The 13,079-nt window shown below is 39.4% G+C and overlaps 1 protein-coding gene across 1 annotated transcript in view; it reads right to left on the reverse strand.

Annotated features, from left to right (window-relative positions):
- The window catches only part of mi (cyclin E-interacting protein minus), a 348,571-nt gene extending 335,813 nt beyond the window's left edge, over positions 1–12,758 (reverse strand). The window contains exon 1 of the mRNA XM_071675810.1: positions 12,618–12,758. Coding sequence (XP_071531911.1) covers positions 12,618–12,648 — 31 coding nt within the window. The 5' untranslated portion in view covers positions 12,649–12,758. The remainder of the gene's footprint in view (positions 1–12,617) is intronic.
- Between the last annotated feature and the right edge of the window lie 321 nt (positions 12,759–13,079).

Consider the following 13,079-nt stretch of genomic DNA (forward strand, 5'->3'; position numbering starts at 1 on the left):
GAGAGGCATGCAAGGAATAGAGTGAATTGGAACAATGTAGTGTACCGGGGTTGACATGCTGCCAATGGACTGAACCAGGGTATGTGAAGCGTCTGGGGTAAACCATGGAAAGGTCTTTGGGGCCTGAATGTGGATAGGGAGCTGTGTTTTGGTGTATTACACATGACAGCTAGAGACTGAGTGTGAATGAATGTGGCCTTTTTTATCTGTTTTCTTGGCGCTACCTTGCTCAAGCAGAGGGTAGCGATGCTGCTTCCTGGGGGAGGGGGTAGCACTGGGAATGGATGAAGGCAAGCAAGTATGAATATGTACATGTGTATATATGTATATCTCTATGTATGTGTATGTATGTATATGTGCATGTATGGGCATTTATGTATATATATGTGTATTGAAGTGGATGAGCCATTCTTTCTTTGTCTGTTCCCTGGTGCTACCTTGCTGACACTGGAAACGGCAATCAAGTTCATCATAATAATAGTGTATCTTTAACTTTTTTGTCATATGTTACAAAAACTTTCCTCTCTTAGCAATGGAACTGGATTCAGGATATTGTAAATACATATGCAAAAATATCATTCAAAATCTTTGTCGTGACTACATTGTCTTCGAACCAAGTTACCATTTTTCATAATTAATGCACCCATTGACTGGGTAATGACTCTCTTGCTTCTTACATAAACATACAACAACTTATGGTTTCTTTTGTTATTTTCAGCAGTATACACTTCATATAGATATTTACTCTGATGCATAAGTGTGGCCATTCCACCATTTTGGCTTCTCATTACAAAAAGACTACTATGCATTGACACATATATCCCCTGCACTATTTTGAGTTATAATGAACCTTTCCTAAACTACATCCATATTGTTTTCATTAATGATATCATCCCAGATTTAGCTGTTAAGAGTAACAGGAATACCACTAAAATTTGCAAGTCTAAACTCTGGTATCTTTTTGCATCAAGTTAACCATCATCACGAGCAACACTGAAAGTTAACAAAGTGATTTGCATGTGATCACTTGTACCAAACTTTTTCCAACTTCAACACTGTTACCAAGAGCCTCACTTGTAGCTAGAACTAAATCTAAAATGTCCTCTAATGTGGTTTCATCATAATAAGACTAATAGTATTACAGTAGAACACATGTCTGGAGTTACTGGAAAGGGATTCTTCCCCACTTATCAACAGTATATCAAAATCTCCCACTATGATCAAATCATGTTCATTACAAATCTCATTCAAGGAGATCTTAATTTCTAACAACTAAACAAGATTCCAAAGTACACTCATCTCTCATCTTATGCAGGATCACTATTTGCAATTTTGCCATTGTGTGAAGAACCTATTTCTACCAGTCCTTTTCAATTGGTGTGTGTAGTGGAAAGAGCACCAAAACTTTAGTGAAGGTTGGTAGGTGGAGCATGCCAAGTTCCTGCCAGTGGGTGTCTTGTAATTAACACTATATTGTGCAGATCTGTGCTACTTGTGTGATTTAGATATACCTGCTATTGTGAATTTCCTGCAACCCACTGTGTTTATGTTTGCTTATATGGCATCCAAATATCCAGCAACATCATATTCTATCTCAAATCCAGCAGATACATAGAAGAAAACCTCTCTAACCTTCAAAACGAAGCTAGAAACCTTACGATGTTCTGATGCTGGTGAGGGAGCATCAGTGCTTGAGCATACTTACAACCTGAGTGAATTTACAATGTTTCTTCTTTTATGTTGAAGACTCCAGTCACAAACAAAAGTCCACATCAAGGCCAGGCCATAATTGAAATAAAAGGTGAATTATTAAAAGGGAAAAGAAAAGACAAAGGAGAGTATTTACAAAATTTTGAGAAAGTGAAAGCCCTGTCTTTTGAAATGTGCCAGGTCATGGTTATTGAGAATGACATGAGAAGGTATCAAAATAGCCCACACTTGAGTTGCCAATGTGCGACGTAAAGAAAAATGTAGAAAAAATATGAAGAAGACATTTCTGCATATGTGTGTGTGTGTGATTACTATATATGTGTTACTGGGAGAAAGTCTTACACTTGTGTTGCTTCACCTCTTAACCTTGTATTTATATGCATAAACCATATCTTTATTCCTGTTTATGTATACACATAAACACACACATACACTCTTGCTTATGTCAGGTACCCATTTTACTGACAAGCTCCTACAGAAGGATAAACAGCTGGGTGGACTGAGGACTGACTGCCATGACCAGGATTCAAACCTATGAAGGTCTGATCCCAGACAGCCCATAAATGCATGATGGCCAGTAACTTAAACTGCTACATCATAGAGGTGTGTGTGTGTGTGTGTGTGTGTGTGTGTGTGTGTGTGAAGAGAAAGCTGAGAGTAAATGTAAAGGATAGCAAGGTTATCATGGTCAGCAACGCAGAGAGACAGGCTAGTTGGAGTGTAAGTTTGAATGGAGAGAACCTGGAGGAAATGGGGTGTTTTAGACACCTTGGAGTGGACAGAACAGTAAGTGGAAAATGGAACTGAGGCAAGACATAAGTTATGTGAGTGGTCTAAAGTCCTAGAAGCACTGATGAGAGTGTGGAAAGAGAGGTCATTTTCAATGAGGGACAAGACAAGCATTTCTGGTGGTATGGTAATCCCAATAATGTTGTATGATACAAAGCCTAAGTTCTGCATGGAACAGTATGGAAGAGGGTGAATGTGCTGGAAATGAAATGCCTCGGGACAATATGTGGGGTGAGGAGGGATGATCAAGTAAGAAATGATAAGGGTAAGAGAGAGATGTGATAATAAGAAGAATATGGTTCAGGGAGCTTAAAAGGGTGTACTGAAATGGTTTTGACAAGAGGAAAGGCTGACATATAGCTTGCACATGTAAGAAGTGGATGGGACAAGGAGCAGGATAAGACTGAACTGGAGATGGAAGGATGAAGTGGAAAAGGTTTTGAGTGCTTGGGGCCTAAACATGCTGGAAGGTGTGAACTGTGCATGAGAGAGAATTAGAGCATAGTGGTATATTGGGGGCACTATGCTGTCAATGGACTGAACTAGGGTATACGGACTGGTCAGAGAAAACTATGGAAAGGTCTGTAGGGTCTGGTTATGGATTGGGCTGTGGTTCTGGCACACTGTACATGACAGCAAGAGTGGATATAAATGGATAAAAACAGCCACGCTAACAAGAGCCTATCTAAGACCCCAGACCACTATAAGAGTAAGGAGCATATTTCTTTGCTAGCTTGTGACAATACAGATGGCCTCCACTGCTTTAAGTCTGTTGTTAAGGATAGAAAGAAAAAAAAATGTCATCAAGGATCTCATCCATCAGCTTGTGCTGTATCATGTGAAAAAGTGCGTGGTTCATGTGATAGATTCTACCTCACTAGTTCCACAAAAAAAAAATTTCCTGTTGTGAGGAGCCATCAAGAGTACGTTATGAAAGTAGCTCTAAATGAATTGAGGGCTCTGCTCCTCCTTGATACTTTTCTAGCCCAACCAGGCTCTAATGATCTGTCTAGATCAAGACAATGTTCCTGCCTGTCAAATTCACCTCCTTAATCCAGCCTATGGATTAGGGAATACTCATGTTTGCCACAAGATTCCACAGGAAGAAGCAATTGAACTAGTGTTTTGTGGTCATTGTCAGTCCTGAAGAGAAAGAAGACAGAGACAAACAGACCCTGCAGAACCACAGCATCAAGAATGTAATGTTTATAAAAAAAGATGGCTAATGTCTGGGATTCTGTTCTTTGGTATGCCCTCTGACATGGCTGGAACAAGCTGCTAAAAAGAAAAAAAAAAAAGAAAATGAAGAGAAGCCTGACTATGGAGGTTTAAGGAAGATTTTGCTTTAGTTCTCATATCAAGCTATTTGGTCTAGTTCTCAATCAAGTTGGGGATGATTCTGAAGTTGAAGGACTGCAGCAATGATCAGAGGAAGATGCTGACCTGCCTGAATACTAAACCTCAATGCCAAGTTGCAGCAGGAGGAAGAGGATGACTCCCCTAGAGCCAGGTTCAACAATGCTCTGGCTGGCACTGACACCCTCTTAGGTTCAATAACTATAAAAACAACAGGGAGGTCAAAAACTAGTGTGATTGTGTGAAGAGAATTCGGTTTAGCCTCGTCAAGATGCAGCAAAACACTGAAGAAGCTAATGGTTCATGGCAACGGATGAACAGTCCACCACAAGTGCAGCTTCCTTTTCTAGAGAAGCCATCCTACCAATTTTCAAGACTTCTTCTCCCATATCTGATAGGTGATTTAGGTCACTCCAGATCCACCCCTGAGGCTATCATCTTCTAAATAAAAGTAGTTTTTGCTATTTCCTGAACACTTCTAGCCTTGAGGGAGTGATCTACAAGAACAATCATCATCAAAAGGAATAAGGTGAGTTCCTACTTTGCTTGTCAAACAAGAAAAACATTTAAACATGAAAGAAAATGAACAAAAATAGCTAAAAAGCTACTACCACGTCAACTATATTTCATAAAAATAGAGTAAATTAGAATTGCCAAGCCTTTCCTATTGCAGAATACAAAGAGATATGACAGAGCTTTACAGGATTCTAGGTGAAAATAACAATGTAATCCCAATCAATCATTTCAGTAAAAAGATAAAACAATACCGTAACTAGAGGTCATGGTAAAAACCTGTAAAAGAGGAGATCCAGACTTAGGGGGTCACTAGGACACAAGTTTCAATTTGGCAAGCATACCCCTATTGCAGTATATGAGTAACTAACATTCTTGGATTCTTTCCTAGTGCTAAAAATGTAGTTGCTTGTCATAAAACATCTTTGCAAGCTGTTAAAGTGAGTCTTCCAATTTGAAGGACCATGGGGGAAGACAAAAATTATACCAGTATGGTATAGGGTCTCAACAAGGTCAAACATATTACCACATTGTATTATGTGAGTAACTGACAAGGATTTTTTCCAGTGCTAGATTAGATGCTTATGACATAAGGCACATCTACATACTGATAAAGTATCTTCCAACCTGTATGAGAACTGGAAGAAGAAGCCCATATAAATTTGAATACAGTTCTCCAAGGTAAAACTGCACAAGTACAGATGTGGTCCTTAATGGGCTAATATCACAAAAAATCCATTTTGCCATTATGTAATAGATACTTGGATTGTTTATAACCAAGTGTAATAGAATGAAGGGTAGTCTTCCAGCTTAGGGGAACTACTGATCATGAATTAGGAAAAAATGCATATCAACAGACTCCTCCTACTCAGCACAAGTGATTTAAGCCAGGAGAATGAGATCTGAAGACTTATCTCTCATCCTATCACGATAAATGTCACAGTGAATAGGCATATAATGATTAAAGAAAAAAATGCTAGATATAGCTGCTTTGCGGAAGATGAAAGCCGGCAAGGCAGCAGGTTTGGATGGTATTGCAGTGGAATTTATTAAAAAAGGGGGTGACTGTATTGTTGACTGGTTGGTAAGGTTATTTAATGTATGTATGATTCATAGTGAGGTGCCTGAGGATTGGCGGAATGCATGCATAGTGCCACTGTACAAAGGCAAAGGGGATAAGAGTGAGTGCTCAAATTACAGAGATATAAGTTTGTTGAGTATTCCTGGCAAATTATATGGGAGAGTATTGATTGAGAGGGTGAAGGCATGTACAGAGCATCAGATTGGGGAAGAGCAGTGTGGTTTCAGAAGTGGTAGAGGATGTGTGGATCAGGTGTTTGCTTTGAAGAATGTATGTGAGAAATACTTAGAAAAGCAAATGGATTTGTATGTAGCATTTATGGATCTGGAGAAGGCATATGATAGAGTTGATAGAGATGCTCTGTGGAAGGTATTAAGAATATATGGTGTGGGAGGCAAGTTGTTAGAAGCAGTGAAAAGTTTTTATCGAGGATGTAAGGCATGTGTACGTGTAGGAAGAGAGGAAAGTGATTGGTTCTCAGTGAATGTAGGTTTGCGGCAGGGGTGTGTGATGTCTCCATGGTTGTTTAATTTGTTTATGGATGGGGTTGTTAGGGAGGTGAATGCAAGAGTTTTGGAAAGAGGGGCAAGTATGAAGTCTGTTGGGGATGAGAGAGCTTGGGAAGTCAGTCAGTTGTTGTTCGCTGATGATACAGCACTGGTGGCTGATTCATGTGAGAAACTGCAGAAGCTGGTGACGGAGTTTGGTAAAGTGTGTGAAAGAAGAAAGTTAAGAGTAAATGTGAATAAGAGCAAGGTTATTAGGTACAGTAGGGTTGAGGGTCAATTCAATTGGGAGGTGAGTTTGAATGGAGAGAAACTGGAGGAAGTGAAGTGTTTTAGATATCTGGGAGTGGATCTGGCAGCGGATGGAACCATGGAAGCGGAAGTGGATCATAGGGTGGGGGAGGGGGCGAAAATTCTGGGAGCCTTGAAGAATGTGTGGAAGTCGAGAACATTATCTCGGAAAGCAAAAATGGGTATGTTTGAAGGAATAGTGGTTCCAACAATGTTGTATGGTTGCGAGGCGTGGACTATGGATAGAGTTGTGCGCAGGAGGATGGATGTGCTGGAAATGAGATGTTTGAGGACAACGTGTGGTGTGAGGTGGTTTGATCGAGTAAGTAATGTAAGGGTAAGAGAGATGTGTGGAAATAAAAAGAGCGTGGTTGAGAGAGCAGAAGAGGGTGTTTTGAAATGGTTTGGTCACATGGAGAGAATGAGTGAGGAAAGATTGACCAAGAGGATATATGTGTCGGAGGTGGAGGGAACATGGAGAAGAGGGAGATCAAATTGGAGGTGGAAAGATGGAGTGAAAAAGATTTTGTGTGATCGGGGCCTGAACATGCAGGAGGGTGAAAGGAGGGCAAAGAATAGAGTGAATTGGAGCGATGTGGTATACCGGGGTTGACGTGCTGTCAGTGGATTGAATCAAGGCATGTGTATGGGGGTGGGTTGGGCCATTTCTTTCGTCTGTTTCCTTGCGCTACCTCGCAAACGCGGGAGACAGCGACAAAAAAAAAAAAAAAAAAAAAAAAAAAAGTTTGTTGAGTATTCCTGGTAAATTATATGGGAGGGTATTGATTGAGAGGGTGAAGGCATGTACAGAGCATTAGATTGGGGAAGAGCAGCGTGGTTTCAGAAGTGGTAGAGGATGTGTGGATCTGGTGTTTGCTTTGAAGAATGTATGTGAGAAATACTTAGAAAAGCAAATGGATTTGTATGTAGCATTTATGGATCTGGAGAAGGCATATGATACAGTTGATAGAGATGCTCTGTGGAAGGTACTAAGAATATATAGTGTGGGAGGCAAGTTGTTAGAAGCAGTGAAAAGTTTTTATCGAGGATATAAGGCATGTGTACATGTAGGAAGAGTGGAAAGTGATTTGTTCTCAGTGAATGTAGGTTTGCGGCAGGGGTGTGTGATGTCTCCATGGTTGTTTAATTTGTTTATGGATGGGGTTGTTAGGGAGGTGAAATGCAAGAGTTTTGGAAAGAGGGGCAAGTATGAAGTCTGTTGGGGATGAGAGAGCTTGGGAAGTGAGTCAGTTGTTGTTCGCTGATGATACAGCGCTGGTGGCTGATTCATGTGAGAAACTGCAGAAGCTGGTGACTGAGTTTGGTAAAGTGTGTGAAAGGAGAAAGTTAAGAGTAAATGTGAATAAGAGCAAGGTTATTAGGTACAGTAGGGTTGAGGGTCAAGTCAACTGGGAGGTAATTTTGAATGGAGAAAAACTGGAGGAAGTAAAGTGTTTTAGATATCTGGGAGTGGATCTGGCAGCGGATGGAACCATCGAAGCAGAAGTGAATCATAGGGTGTAGGAGGGGGCGAAAATCCTGGGAGCCTTGAAGAATGTGTGGAAGTCGAGAACATTATCTCGGAAAGCAAAAATGGGTATGTTTGAAGGAATAGTGGTTCCAACAATGTTGTATGGTTGCAAGGCGTGGGCTATGGATAGAGTTGTGCGCAGGAGGGTGGATGTGCTGGAAATGAGATGTTTGAGGACAATATGTGGTGTGAGGTGGTTTGATCAAGTAAGTAATGTAAGGGTAAGAGATGTGTGGAAATAAAAAGAGCGTGGTTGAGAGAGCAGAAGAGGGTGTTTTGAAATGGTTTGGGCACATGGAGAGAATGAGTGAGGAAAGATTGACCAAGAGGATATATGTCTCGGAGGTGGAGGGAACGAGAAGTGGGAGACCAAATTGGAGGTGGAAAGATGGAGTGAAAAAGATTTTGAGTGATCGGGGCCTGAACATGCAGGAGGGTGAAAGGTGGGCAAGGAATAGAGTGAATTGGATCGATGTGGTATACCGGGGTCGACGTGCTGTCAATGGATTGTATCAGGGCATGTGAAGCGTCTAGGGTGAACCATGGAAAGTTCTGTGGGGCCTGGATGTTGAAAGGGATCTGTGGTTTCGAGCATTATTGCATGACAGCTAGAGACTGAGTGTAAACAAATGGGGCCTTTGTTGTCTTTTCCTAGCGCTACCTCGCACACATGAGTGGGGAAGGGGATGTTATTCCATGTGTGGCGAGGTGGTGATGGGAATGAATAAAGGCAGACAGTGTGAATTGTGTGCATGTGTATATATGTATGTGTCTGTGTGTGTATATATATATATATGTGTACCTTGAGATGTATGGGCATGTATATTTGCGTGTGTGGACGTGTATGTATATACATGTGTATGGGGGTGGGTTGGGCCATTTCTTTCATCTGTTTCCTTGCGCTACCTCACAAATGCGGGAGACAGCGAGATAGCAAAATAATAATAATATAATAATAGCTACTTTAGCCTCAGCATCTGCTATTTCACTAATGCCAAACCAATATGTGAAGGACACCTGCAAAAATCTTAACTTTGATACCTTGAGAATATTCTTACAATCCAACAATGAACTTTTTGAAACAATGTTCCACAGCTAGGAGTGCACTCAGTTCAAGGACAGCCTGAATACCTTATAGTTCTGCAGCAGGTGTAGAAGATCCTTTTGGTACTTCTGCAGTATGTTTCTTCAATAACTGCTGCAAAACCTAAACTTTCATCACATTATGCAGCATTAGTAATAATTCTTATTCTGTCTGCATGAATATCATTATGCTTAAGAAATTCACTTTTTGTTTTTACAGGGGCAGTATTGCTTTTCCTTGTTTTTATTCAGTCCCTGTAAAATTTGATCTAATGAACCATCTTGGAAAAGACTCAAGCATAAACTTACTGTTACAATTGAATTCACATCCAAACCACTCTCGTTAATGGCACTTATTCTTATTTTAAATGGTTTATAGAAGTTTGGATGATGATCATATACTAAACCTCAGTCCTCTCAGAAACAAAACATAATTATGGTTAGATGGTGTATGTCCAAGCTTAAAGATACTTTAAGCCACGTTCTTCGTGTCTTATATTCATAGGATGCTAATGAGAATCTGCATTCAAACTGAAATTTTGAGGATGTAAATGATGCACATATCTTAACACTGCACAAAGATTATAGATAATATCAACACTTTTCAGGATGTCATCAGTGGCCAATGAATATATCTGCAAGGTTTAGTTTCAATGTACATAATGAATCATATAAACTCAGCATTGTTTTCCCATCAGCTTTTTAGTCAGAGGTTCACATAAATCTTGTATGAAAAATAATGCCAAAAAATTTTGCCTTCTCTTCATATGGAATCGGAATGCCTTTAAGTACTTAATACATATGGAATTTCTGATCTCTTAGTTGATCTTGTAAAATATGTAGTTACAGACTTTTACTGAGAGAAATTAGAACCAAAACTATCTGCTAACTGGTACTCTTATCAACAACTGGTAAATGTCTCAACAACTTCAAGATAAAATTCTGTTGCTATGACAGTCAAATCATCAACAAAAAGGGATAATAAAAAAATTCCCAGAATTGTGTTTTAAACACTTAATGGCAGCAATAAAGGAAGCAACACTTAATTTGCTGCCCTATGGCACAATTCCTTCCGGTAGGAATTCTCTTGAATATTCGCTGCAAATGCCTACTTTCAAAAACTGTTAAACAAGCCTCAATAGTTTGCCTCAAAGGCCCATTTTGTAGAAATGCCCTAACATACCATATCTCTAAGTAATATCATAGGCTTTCACTAAATTACAGAGCACTGCTACAGTATCATGATCAAAAAATCCTTTCTGAACATCACTTGATAGTTGCATCAAGGGGTCTATGGCAGACCAAAACTATAATCATACTGGAATGGAGCAATAAAATGATTTATTTCAAGATACAAAACCAATCTATAATTCACCATTTTTTCACTTGTATGGAAAAACAACTAACAAGAATTCTATAAAGGGTTTTAACACATCACAGTGTATTTTATCCACTTCCAGAGCAGCAGATTCAGCGTGACAGATCTACTTCCTGAGCAGCAGATTTGGTGTATGACAGCCGATAAATTTTTCTTCATATGATATAGCTCATTATAGCTCTCTTCACAATCAGAGGAGACAGATAGGGGAACAGTTTCTTTCTGTTTAATGTCTTGATACTCCCTTCTACATCTGATGATGGTATACCAGGGGTTCCCAACCTCGGGGTCATGAAGGGTTGCTAGGAGGGTCGCAAAGCCTTGAGAGAACATGGATATTTTTCATATACATGTCACAGTCTTGGGAGAAAATGAGAGTCTAGGGCAATCTAGGCCCTAGGGTAGAGTGAAGGACGCAATGGCACATCATGTGGAGAAGAGGAGGCACTGGCGAGAAATCCTTTCTCTACTTCAGTAGATATATTCAGCATCCCCAATGAAGTTCAAGATGAGTACTCGGAAATGCAGATGATTCTTTAGGACATGGCCTCTTCCAGGAGAGATCTGTAACTTAGTTCTGGTGTGCTATACATCAGTCACATCCCAAAGTCAGCATGTTGGCTTTTCATGTTCTGCAATTCAGCTCCACCTATCTTTGTGAGTTTGGGTTTTCAACACTTGTCCAAATCAAAACAAAGAGCAGAACAGACTGAATGTGGAGGATGACCTGAGACTGGCTCTCACAGACTCCTACCCATGCATAGCAAGACTTCTCAGATGCAATCCCAACCATCCCACTAGCTAGGTTGGAGAGTTGATGAAACGACGGGTATCAGCAAGTAAAAATATGAGCTTGGTTTTATAAACTTAACAAATGTACTGAACGACACTGTAGAATGTATCACGGAAGCAGTAAAGTCTTTAATATTCATAGCTTTGTTGTTTCATCGAGTGACTGTGAAACTGAACAGGTAAATATGAGAGAGGGTGTTGTGAGTGTTGCTGTATTTTGAGAAAGGGGTCGCAAGCAGAGAAAGGTTGGGACCCACTGCGCTAAACACTACAGAGAAGCATTCAGCCAAAACTTTAGCTACAACAGAAAGGAAATTTAACCCTCAAATATCAAGGCAAGGCAATGGAGAGGGAGATTATTTTCCAATCAATTTCTTACAAACTGTTCTAAACTTTTTTAGGTTTAGTATTGAACTTGACATCCTCTACATACTTTATCCATGTTGCCCTCCAGGCTTTCTTGTAATCTTTCTTTTCTCACAGATACTCTTTGACAGATTAAATTATTAACCGAAGATGTATTATCCCTTGTTAGCATATTTCACAGTCTTGCAATGCTTGCTAAAAGACTGGTTCCACCATTGGACTGTATGAGCACCAACTCTAAAATCCTTCAAGATATAACTAAATAAGGCCTTGACTAAAGAACCCAGAAAAACCATCTTTGAGATACCCATCACCCAAAGTCCCATGAACTATTAACCAGAAACATATGGTTACTAACTAGATAGTTGCTCAAATTAGGCAGTTAGCTATGATGAATGTTTAGCAGATGAAATATAAGAAAAGTTTAGGAGCCTATTGCAGAAGTAACCCAAAAGGGGTGGAAGAAGAGAACAGGTAATAACTGAAAAAAAAAGAGACAAGCTGTAAGGTAATGTGTACATAATCTGCAACTGAACAGATGAGATTCAAATGGCATGTTCAGGTATAAGTATGGCAGTATGTACTATATTTACTGTGAAATCAGTTTCCATAATGATGGGCTGCTTTTCAGACATCGATAATTGACACAGTATTGAATTTCAGAATAATACAATCTGCTTTACTCTGGAAAATTTAGGCCATCTTAGCCTCCACAAAGATAACCCATAAGTACCTACTAGTATGCTTAAACACCAGACAAATGACACTGGATACCACTAAGCAGATGACCTAGCAAGAGACCATACGATTCCCAGAAACAGACGAATTTCATGTTGGTGTATTTCCAGCATCTTTTCGGCTTTCATCGTTTCCATTATGTTGTAAGTTGTTACATTACATGCTTTCAATTTAAATATCACAAAATATTTTCCTAAGATATATAAACTTCATTACTATCGCCACATTCAATGTCATTCATTAAAATACTCAAAATTATGCACTGCAAATGTTACTAGATTATATACACATATTGCCGACCAATCTCACTCAGTACACAAAACAGCAATGCTCAACTAAACTGAAACATCAACAGATAAACAATTACCCAAAGGGTTATTAGTACATATATATCTACTTCCACAAGACATTTCATTACATTCCACAGCAACCCTTGACCTACACACCTTATCATTTGCTTTTAAAGTTACTCTCTGGACTTACCAGTTGATAGATACAATATGATTTTGTCCATTTCAACAATATTTATGATATTCCATGTAAATTCTCTTTTCACATATGAGAGTTTAACTTTTCGACACAAATCATGAATCAATCACTGTTTACATTCTTGATCTTCCACGGTTCCCGCCACCTGTTGCGGTAGCAAACATTACCAACGATCAAATAAGGTGGCGAACAAATTCATGAACAAAATGATCTACTCCCAAAATTTGAAATAATCATAAAATTGCTAAATAAAACAATACAGTACTTAGCAACGTCTTTGCTATTCATATAATGTTTTATTGTTTCTGTTATGAAACGTCACGATGTGCGTAAATGACTAATTTTTCAAGTATGGCAACACTTACTTGTGGGGACATTCTTCCCATCCATCTTCCGCTCCATCCCAAACCGCGACCTTAAGAACTGTTAAAATGCCCATCCGTCTGCAACCAGTGT

This window comes from Panulirus ornatus, chromosome 21 (assembly GCF_036320965.1).
Source record: "Panulirus ornatus isolate Po-2019 chromosome 21, ASM3632096v1, whole genome shotgun sequence".
In the NCBI taxonomy this organism is placed as follows: Eukaryota; Metazoa; Arthropoda; class Malacostraca; order Decapoda; family Palinuridae; genus Panulirus; species Panulirus ornatus.